We start from the raw sequence: 10,414 nt of genomic DNA on the forward strand, positions 1-10,414 counted from the left end.
CTAACGATCATTGCTTTCGTTACACATCATAGCTGGGCTAAAAGGTGTATTTATACTTGAGATAAGTCGGCATTCTACAGCCTTCTTTTGCTGCTCTCGTGGAAAATATATGAGTTATATATATGTCAAGCTTTAATTTTTGTAAAAAATTAAAAGTGATGACATTGCATTTGTCTTGAGTGGAATTATTTGATTAGATATAAAAATTTTCTTAAAATAAACGTTTAAAGAATCTGTGGCCTGAAATAAATTTTAGACATTTGTATTACAATAAATCATCTTATTGAGAATAAATCAAAAATATTAGAATTGAATTGCACAATCTACGTATAACATGTGATATTCTTTTTTTAACAAAATAATAATGAAATGTAGCATATAGATTGCGACAGGAGGAGTAATATATATATGTTGATTAGTCTCATTTCTTGAGTTCTAAGGAATTGTAGTCACCAACTCCATACACTCTCATATTTAATATAAAGGTATCAAGATTAATGAATAGTGATGTTTGGTGAGAGTAAAGTTTCCCTTAACTTGCAAAAAAAGATGGACTGCGGCCCTTTTAGTATATTAATTTCTATTAATTAATATTGATATTATTAGTAGTAGATACTGTATCAAAGATAAAATTTTTGACATTCATTAACTTCACAAAAAATAAATGTTCATCAGTAGGGTTCAACATATAGGGATAGAAATGAGAAATCGATTGACTTCTTTGTTGGCTGAACAACGAGAATCCAAAATACCTTTTGGTGCACCAGAACTCTACGATCGACTATTTGATTAGGTGAATTGAAGGTCACAAACTGAAATTATTGTTCCTTTACCTTAATTTTTTTTGTTTTTATTTTTCATTGTTCAAGTCAAATATGTCCCATACCAAATAGTAACAAGGTCCATATAGCATTATAATTGTCTACAAACTCTTATAACAGCTTTCGACGATAGCAATTCATTCTTCCAAGTTTGATCTTGTCTTTGAAAAATAGCTAGTATCCTAGAGTTTCAATTTCAAAAATGGAATTCTTTTTTACCAGGATAGTGGCTATTTTTTTTAATTATGGGGTACTGAAATGCTATTTGTGAAATTTTCCTGGGATGATGAGTAATGATAGTTGTAAGACCATTTGAAATTTTGTTTAATGGGCCATATTGCGTTGTGGTTGTTTTGCACAGTCAATTTTGTTCGATAGGCCCAAAGTATAGCAGAGATAAAAAGCCCAAAATTTGTTCGATAGGGAGCTCAAGGAAATGAGAGATAAACCATGAATAATTTGAATTTTATGCGTCTAGTCATTTGCATTTTTGCCCCTATTTTGTGCTGGTCTTTTATTTATGTCCCTTCTATCTAATAATTTATTTTCTGCATAAACTTATATTTTCATCTGATAATATCCTACAAGTTAATGCTCAGGCATAACTTCAGTTTCTAAAGAACTTATTCCTTACTAGACAAATAAAGTTGCAAGGAAAGAAATGTTGTGATGTTGCACATGTAATCTAAGGTGACGAACCTTTGATCTCACACGTACCAAAAAAGGCAAGTTTAAGGGCAGACCAAAACTGCTCTATTACTATAAACATGGAAAAAAATTTAGTGCTCCATGTGAAAAAACAAGAATTGACCGAGTCTAAACTCAAAAGATAAAAAGACTATTTTAAGCTTTTTCTGGAGAAATATATGCCGAAGGGGTTGTATGGGGAGTCAGATTAGAGAGCTTATCAAAATTGTTGAACTGTGGCTTCTACAATTCATAAAATATTCAGCAAAAATGTTTCAGTACAAAGAGCAAGGTATTGTAATGGAGAAAGGGATTCAATCCCATAAAGATAACAACTCTTTCACCTGTAAAATCCAATGACCAAAACAATGTAAAGCCAAAACCTGCTAAAGTTTTCTGTTCTTTTGAGAATTTCATCATGTCTTTAATAAAATAGACTAGAACAATGTCCTTGAGTCTTCACATGAAAATGAACAGAAGCCTTAACTTGAAAAAGGCAGCTTCTCATCATCAGCATGGAAAGCCTAAATAATAATACAATTAATAAAATATCACACTCTAGTCAGGTAAATTTGTGCAGCCCAACAATTCAAAGGGTATAATAAGGGGCAGAAAAATAGTACTAGTACATTACATATACAGTGGCTTGTGATCTCTCATTTGGGAGATTTCTGTACCAGGTGTGGACATCAATATTGGTTGAGAAGGGGAAGGGAAAGAGAAACAATTAAATATTGCCAATGAAAAAAAAGAAAAAGAACGCTAGTGTTTCAAATTAGCATTAGCTTGTTTTCCTCCTTTTGAAGACATGATCAGACTCCTCCCTTGTGCTTGTAACTCTGGATTTTGGAATTGGTTGATTGCTTGTTGAAACATCGTCAACCTGTCAGAATTTAGTGAAAGTTAATTACTTGAGGCTCCAACCCATGTGTTAACTTTGAAGTAATAACTTGACTTCTAGAACTGAATAAAGTTTCTAGAATTATAAAGGGCTCATGTACCTTAATAGTGGAAGCTGATGAATTTACTCTCCCATTTGCTCTCTTTCCAAGATCAATTTGCACAGAGATATTGGCTTGGGTCAAATCTACTCCAGAACTATGCAGCGCTTGTGTCAAGGTGTTCAATAGCCTGGCAAGCATCAGTATAGACGCAAATCAAGCCACTGGGTATATTCAGCAGAAGAAAGCAAACAGAAATGGTCTACTTAGGAAGAGGGAGATTTTATCAGAGTTCAAAATTATGTAACACATAGGAATGCAACAAACAACAGAATTTTCTACAATCCACTATCTCAAAAGACAACGTCACGACGACCAAAGGTAGATAGACAACATCACGACGACCAAAGGTAGATGTTCATTCACACTGTAAGACTCAAGACAAAAACTGCGCAATTTATTCAACAGTCTAAAGTGAAGTACATGACCTCTTTCTCTACCACCAGGCTTATGAACGACTAATTTGTTGCAACCGCATCTAGTTTCTAAAAGCAACCACATCTATAGATATGCATGTGTAAGTAAAACATGAGCGTTGCTTTTGAAAAGATAACTTTCAGAATCTATTAGGCACTAACAGAATTCTTACCCTTGAGAATAGGCACTAGAGATGCTGATGGTACCACTTTCTACAGACAGCTCCTGCTGTTTTGGATTAGTATTTGGAATAGCATAATCAGTCATATTTGATCTGCTAAGCGAAAATTGAGAATGAGACTTTGACTCCAACTTAGCAGTATCAGCTATCAGCTTTGATGAATATACCGCTGCTGTGCTACTAGTCCCACAAAATGAAAATGCGTTTGGGTGCATAGGAAGTGTTGTCGGCTTATTTGTTAAACCAGGATGCTGACCATTTTCTTTTAAACTTGTGGTGCTTATGTTTGGTTCCAGTTTTTGCACATTGATAGGATTAGCAGACGAAATCCCCATTATGCTTTCATCAAACTTTCCGGCATACGTCAGCACAGCACCAGATGCATTGATAGTGCATTGAGGATGATTGCTAGCAGCATGAGTTGTCTTATGGCACTTGCTCTGTTACAGAATGAAGGTCATTCAATGTACTAAGAACATATTTATCTAGATTTAAGCTAATTTACAGATTAAAAGGAAATATCTTGCCGGCTTTTAAGTGTTTAAGTTTGACTGTTATTGCACTATAAACAGTATCCAAATTGAGACATATTGTCTCAATCCACTATAATTCAGAGCCCAAGACCGTTCATATCCTGATATACTCGGAAAAGATGGTCACGGAAATACACGAGCAAATCAAGACTTCCAATTTCATTTTTACCATGGTGTCTTAATTATACATGCAGCAATGACCAACTACTTCCCCATGTACTACATCCTTATTATAAAATTCATAGGCCTCAATTCTTGATACCTTAAGATAAGCCAACTTTTCAAAAATGCTTGAGCACAACATAGCTATGACCTAAGAAAGGAGGCGAACAATGAGAGAGATCAGAGATTGATTACCAATGGAACCTTCAGAGGTTCATTGTCCCAGCCTTGGTATGATTCTTCATACTTGTGCACTTTCTCTTGTAGGAAATGAATATATTCAATAACCTGCAAACAATATTTAAATTTTATTATAAATATTTCTATTGATAAAGAGAAGACTTAACAAAATGTGCAATTCAAGTACCTCCAGTAAGAATGATGCTTTATCTCTTTTCTGATCACTGTTAGGGATGATTCCCCTCAACATCTGAAATCTGGAAAAAAAACAGAATATTTAGATGTACAACTGGATATCACTTTATTTTGTCCAAAACACAATCAAAGTAGTAGTTGATAAACAAAGTTTTGAAGAGATAAAAACATAAAACCTACATAGGAATCTGTAACAGAAGAACATTCAAGCAAACACCTTTCTATGCAGAGAAGGCTGCTTGATATATTTCAAAGAGGAATGGTACTAAATTGAAAAACATACACGTACATCTAACATACACCATCCTGCCCTAGAGATAATATTCTAAGAAAATAATTCTATATCAAAAATATTTTCTATGTTAAAGCTATCAACTATGTCGTAGACATGCCTGTCATTGATCTTGCTTCTTCTCCGTTGCTCAGTTGCTGAATGCTTTGAACGCGGGGTGTTTGGATTTTGATCGTTTCCTTTACCATCAACCTTTACAGATAAATTACCTGTAAAATGAGCTATCTGATAGTTACAAAATGACAACTGCATATAGACAATGAGTGGGAATCATCAGACAAACCTCTGGGGTGCGACTGTGGTTCTTTCTTGATCACAAAATCTTCATCATCATCGTAGTCATCATCTTGTGCATTCTTTGCTGATGTTATCATATGTAAGAAACTTTGGCTCTTAAGGGGCGATGATTGCCTGCAAAGTGATCATAGAGTTAGTAACTGCAAATCAAAGTACTGATATCAAGGGAGAGAAGGGGGAACTCATATGATTGGGAGCAAAAGAGTCACTGACTGAGCAGATGAGAGCGAACTTAAGGCCGTATTGTTGTGCTTATGATTTGAAGATGATTGTGACTGCCATTCTAATGATGTCGTAGGTTGAACTCCTCCAGTGTTCACACCTGCTTCTGCCAAGCAAATGGCATGTTTTAATTGGAGTTGACATGTTCAGAGTTAACTATTCATAGATAACACCAGATCAGCAAACACTACTCGTGAATATCACGGGTTAACCAAATTCTATCTATGTTCCCTGTATGAAATCAAATTAACTTAGTTTCTCTAGTACAACGATGTATTATTACCCTCTATGTTTCAGTCTTTCACAAAATAGGTTCTTCAATGAGACTTTTCTTCCAGCCCGTATGTCTTGCTTACAAAGAGATTTATTATGATTGTACACTACAGTTTTCAAGAAAGACATGAAACAAGTAGAAAGAAAATACTCCGTCCGTCCACTTTTACCTGTATGGAATACCAAGATATAATTTACCATTTTACACCATTTTTAATTATTTTTTTGTAATAATTACTTCCAATTGGATGAAATGGAGGCTCGCCTCCGGAGTGTTGTGTGACAAGAAAGTGCTACCAAAACTCAAAGGCAAGTTCTACAAAGTGGTGGTTAGACCGACTCTATTGTACGGGGCGGAGTGTTGGCCAATCAAGAAACTTCATGTTCAGAAGATGAAAGTCGCGGAAATGCGAATGCTGCGGTGGATGTGTGGGCACACTAGGATGGATAGAATTAGGAATGAAGATATCCGAGACAAGGTGGGAGTGGCATCGGTGGAGGACAAGATGCGGGAAGCGAGACTGAGATGGTTTGGGCATGTGAAGAGGAGAGACACAGATGCTCCAGTGCGGAGGTGCGAGAGGTTGGCTATGGACGGTTTCAGGAGGGGCAAAGGGAGGCCGAAGAAGTATTGGGAAGAGGTGATTAGACATGATATGGCACAGTTACAGCTCACCGAAGACATGACCTTAGATAGGAAACTGTGGAGGACTCAAACTAAGATAGTAGGCTAGGTGGCTTATCTTCTCTCCATAGTAGCCGTAGTTTTGCTCATTTGTTTATTAACATTTGATTTCTGCATTTGATTACTGCTTATATTTGTTGGTCCGGTTTACTTTGGGTATCCTATTTATCTATAGTAGTTAATGCTCCTTTCTTTTCGGTCTTTCCTACCCTGACTTTCTCACTCTCATTATTCATATTTTTATATTGTTTGTGATATGCTTGACTCTACTGACCTATGTCTTGTTTTCCTTGTTTCTCCTTTCTTGTTCTTCTCTCTTAAGCCGAGGGTCTTTCGAAAACAGCCGCCCTACCTTTCAAGGTGGGGGTTAGGTCTGCGTACACTCTACCCTCCTCAGACCCCACATGGTGGGACTGGGCTTGTTGTTGTTGTTGTTGTAATAATTATTTCCAATTGAAATCCCAAAGAGGGAGATGATTTATACTGATTAGGAGAGATATAGTAAAGTTACCATTTTACATTATTTATTACTTCTTAAGGAATGTGCCAAGTGAAACATGGATGGAGGGAGTAAAAATTTACCGCTTAGGACATGTCGATCACCCCCAGAATTCTCCTTCCCTGTCTTTCCCTTCTTGACTGCAGATTCATCCCACAATGTGAAACCACTTCCTGTGTAAGAACTGCAGTTTGAATTTTCGTCAATTCTGTCGGTACTACTTGCCTGTGCTACAGAGAACAAGCTTGCCTCTGGCTTTGGTACCCTTTGGTGCAAATAAGAAATACTGAAGGTGCCTATGCCACCGGGAAGAATATGCTCCCCTGAAGAAGTAGCAGCTACTGGTGGCGGAGGCTTCTCCACAGTCGCTACCTCAACTTTGGTTTCCTCCTTCCTTAATGTCTTCTCTGCTTGCTCCAGTGGTTGCAAGAAGTCATGAGTCTTTAGGTATCCACCTGCTTTTGTATGCGCAACAGCCATAGATAAAGGACTACATAAATACATGCAAGGCAGGGAATTGAGGACATAATTATCCATGTTACATAGACCATGTAAAGTACATCCAAGATGTTTCAAGTACATTATTGCAAATGAAAGATAGCATAAATGGGTAGAAGAATCTATCCATAATAATGTTTCACAAATATTTCTTTTCTCTGATCCTAAAATATTACATAATTCATGCTTTCATCAAAACATCACATACTTTGTGGAAGCTACAGTCCAGTATTTCATAAGTAAATACCTTTTTGCTACATTTTACTGTCTTTTTCAACTTACCATGAAGTCCAATTTACAAAGTCCAAAAGCATAAAAAAGAATCTAACACAGTAATAAGTATGATTTATCTTTTAGTGCAATAAGATTGATATGTAGGGGAAGAAGGGGACCAGGGTACTGTACGAATTAAAAAGGAGATTAATAAACTCTGTTGGGAGAAAATAGTATTGCAATCAACAGTATTATTTTAGACATAGTTAAATCAAGTTTGAGAATCAATTAAATTCACTTTAAAATCCCTTGATAAATTTTCCAAAAATCAAGGTAAGCCTCTATAGTACGCCTGCCCTTATGGTTGGGCTGTGAATTTCACGTATCCTGTGCATAACAAAAGTTTCAGAGCACTGCATGACTTTTTATTAAGAACAAATTGAAGTAAGAATCACATACTACTCCCAATCTCTAAGATTTCACTAGGTATATTATTGTTATAATTACTGGGTCCCAAACTCTCTAGGCAGAGAATAGTCATATGCCCAAAAATGATGTACGGATGAAAAATTAGTTGATGTGGAGTGGGGAGGCATTCAGTCGAAGGCCCAACCTTTATCCAGATTAAGCAATGTTGAGCCTACCTCAGTCCAATTGGATGGCCCACTGGAAGAAGATGAGCCACATCCACATACGCATTCAAGGGTCACGGGTGCATTTGATGCGACACTCGTGGGTATGACTGTTTTTTTTCCCCTTCTATCCCAACCATACTTTACACCACAACACATTTTTTTTCTACTGTTTCCAGATCCCCATAAGTTCTTTTACTTAAAATACAAACACAAAAAACCCAGATTTCTTTTTTCATCTTTAAAAGAGAGGAGAGAAGGGAGAAGCCAACCCAAAATTTTGCATCTTACATGTGGAAGGTTTGTCCTTACCATAACCTTCTTGGACTCCCCACCAAAAAATAAATAAATGAAGATTAGATGATCCCTAGATCAAAATTTTAAATTATGAATAGAATAAGTTAAGAGTTTGGCCATTGATTTTGGAAACAGATTTTGAAAATTTATATTCAATTATATGTTAAGCCGTAAAATTTGATCAGTCCTTGAAAATCTAAACTTCAAAGTTTTTCAAGATAAAATACATGTCCAAACACAACTTAAATTCTAAAAATCGCAACTCTAAAAACTCAATTTTTTAAATTTCATATTCAAAATCTATGGTATAATTGAAAGAGCCGGCTTGAGTTCTTTGCATTGAGATTGCAAAATATATTCAGGAAATGATAGATCTCCTAAATCCGATTAGATGTAACTTTCTATGATGTGCATTCATTGATAATTCCAAAAATAAAAATTACTATTAGGAACCAGCTATAACCAATTAGCTCACAATGAACTAAAGTTCTTTACATTAACGTGTATTAATAACTTAAATCTAATCTAATTATCTCTCAATTTAAGTGTATAATATTATTATTGAAATATTAAATAATTTCTCATATAAGAATCTTTTTAAATTAAAAAGAAAGACTAAAGGGCTGCATCTTCTCCAAAATCAATAATAACAACACATGCACCCCAAACACAACTTCCTCAAATTTATATTATTGGAGAAATAAAACAGAGACTTTTTATTTATCTTCGTTAAATATAATAAATCTGAACAAAAACGGATTTATTTATTTTATTTTAATCTGAAAAGAAATATCCTGCATGCGCGAAAAATTTACCTTGGGGAGGTGTTGGATCTTGTTGAACAGGTGAATACAGGGAAAGAAAGTCATGTGTCGTCTTCCTCCCTGCAACAATCACGTACACCGGAAATCCAAATTCAGACCAAACACTGCTATTTATTTTCTAATTTTGAAAAAGTGAACCTAAAAAGTAGTGTTACCTTCTGTTCCAAAAGGTCTGGGCTGAGGCAGCTCCATCCACACACTTGAATTGTGTGTTCGCCAGATCAAGTAATTACACAGAATTCAACCGAATTTCGCTAATTAAGTCGTTGCGTAAATCTCGAAAATTCTGTATCCAAATCTCTTTACAGTACAGATCCGCCTCCAACGAAAATTGGAGGCGCATTAGCAGCAGGCAAGCAATTTTCTGGTAAAACTAACTACAAATTCGCCTCCAACGAAAACTCACTTTCTCCTCTTCGTAGAAAATTCAGCTTCAAAAAGAAGTTGCGGTAAGAAACAGGTGGCCAACAAACCTGCTAATTCATCATAATTCAACTGAATTTTACAGAATTCAGCTGAAAATATACGTAAGAATTTAGTAGAGAATAAGAGAGATCTCGAAGGAAAGTAATAGCAAGGAAAATACTTACTTTAGATGAGAATTTGCGATGAATAATGCATAATTCAGATGGGGATTCCTCCTAAAGAAATGAAAACAATAGTTCCCACAATTCCCCAAACGTAATAAGGAAGTGTTCCAAACAGTGACTTTTGAAGGATATTGCTGGTAGGCCCTCGTCGTCTTGTCTAACCAAAATTCAATTCACTTAACATATATATATATATATATATATAACTATATTTCCCTCGTCTCACTTGCTTCAATATACATCAAAACGCAGAAAAAGAAAAAAAGAAAATGGGTCTCATAGATCAGAGAAAATCTCTCTCTACTTTTCTCTGTGAAGGACTTTTTAGTGAGAGGAGTTTTTAACTTTTAAAGGCAGCGTTTCTTCATTATCATTATCATTATCATTTTCATTTTCATTTTCATTTTCGACGTGCTAACTCCGTTTAAGCTAAAACGCCGTTTATGTAACGTAACGTCGTTGCGGCGGATTAACGGCGTTTAGCTCATTGGTTGACCGTTTATTAAGCAAGTGACCGTTTACTCGACTGTGTGTCGGATCAAGGTGTCAAGGAATTTTAATTTTGATAATCTAGTAGATTGAATTTTTTAAATACTTTTTGGCGATCCCGAGTAATAGTATTTATTTATTTAGCAACTAAATATTTTACTAACAATTCAGTGAATTTATGAGGTAATGCACACATATTAAAAAAAATATTTAAGGAAAATCATACTTTTCATTATTATCTTTTGTAAAATCATAAATATAATTTTGCAAGTAGTGTGATTTATCTCTTAGAAAATATAAAACTTTAATAAATGAAAGGACAAATATAAAAAAAAAATTAAACATTTATCTTCAACTTTAAACAATTCAATTGTTTTGAATAATAATAAAAAATCAAAAATTAATTAATATATAATGGAGGAAGTA

General features: G+C 35.1%; 1 protein-coding gene across 5 annotated transcripts; it reads right to left on the minus strand.

The window, feature by feature from the left end:
* Positions 1 to 1,879: 1,879 nt before the first annotated feature.
* LOC129894482 (transcription factor BIM1) lies at positions 1,880 to 9,840 on the minus strand. Of its 5 annotated transcripts, none has more exons than XM_055970199.1 (12): positions 9,500 to 9,840; positions 9,065 to 9,424; positions 8,901 to 8,969; positions 6,529 to 6,903; positions 4,980 to 5,088; positions 4,753 to 4,880; positions 4,570 to 4,678; positions 4,170 to 4,239; positions 3,998 to 4,090; positions 3,099 to 3,547; positions 2,510 to 2,639; positions 1,880 to 2,391 (listed from the first exon to the last, which is right to left on the minus strand). In XM_055970199.1, exons 2-12 carry the CDS (start codon positions 9,099 to 9,101, stop codon positions 2,290 to 2,292), a joined length of 1,671 nt encoding a protein of 556 aa, XP_055826174.1. In that variant the 5' UTR covers positions 9,102 to 9,424; positions 9,500 to 9,840; the 3' UTR covers positions 1,880 to 2,289. The 5 variants fall into 5 exon arrangements, with proteins under 5 accessions (XP_055826174.1, XP_055826170.1, XP_055826172.1 ...); XM_055970195.1 differs by having other exon boundaries at positions 4,980 to 5,094; positions 9,065 to 9,340; positions 9,500 to 9,837; XM_055970197.1 differs by having other exon boundaries at positions 4,980 to 5,094; positions 9,065 to 9,404; positions 9,500 to 9,837.
* Between the last annotated feature and the right edge of the window lie 574 nt (positions 9,841 to 10,414).

This window comes from Solanum dulcamara, chromosome 7 (assembly GCF_947179165.1).
Source record: "Solanum dulcamara chromosome 7, daSolDulc1.2, whole genome shotgun sequence".
NCBI classification, from domain to species: domain Eukaryota; kingdom Viridiplantae; phylum Streptophyta; class Magnoliopsida; order Solanales; family Solanaceae; genus Solanum; species Solanum dulcamara.

Coding starts and splice junctions, on each gene's coding strand:
- LOC129894482 (XM_055970195.1), bottom strand. CDS start 9,101: ATGGAGCTGCCTCAGCCCAGACCTTTTGGAACAGAAG. Junction 4,240..4,569: donor AGAAGCAAGATCAATGACAG/GCATGTCTACGA, acceptor TTTTTTTTCCAG/ATTTCAGATGTTGAGGGGAA. Junction 4,091..4,169: donor AAGCATCATTCTTACTGGAG/GTACTTGAATTG, acceptor TATTGTTTGCAG/GTTATTGAATATATTCATTT.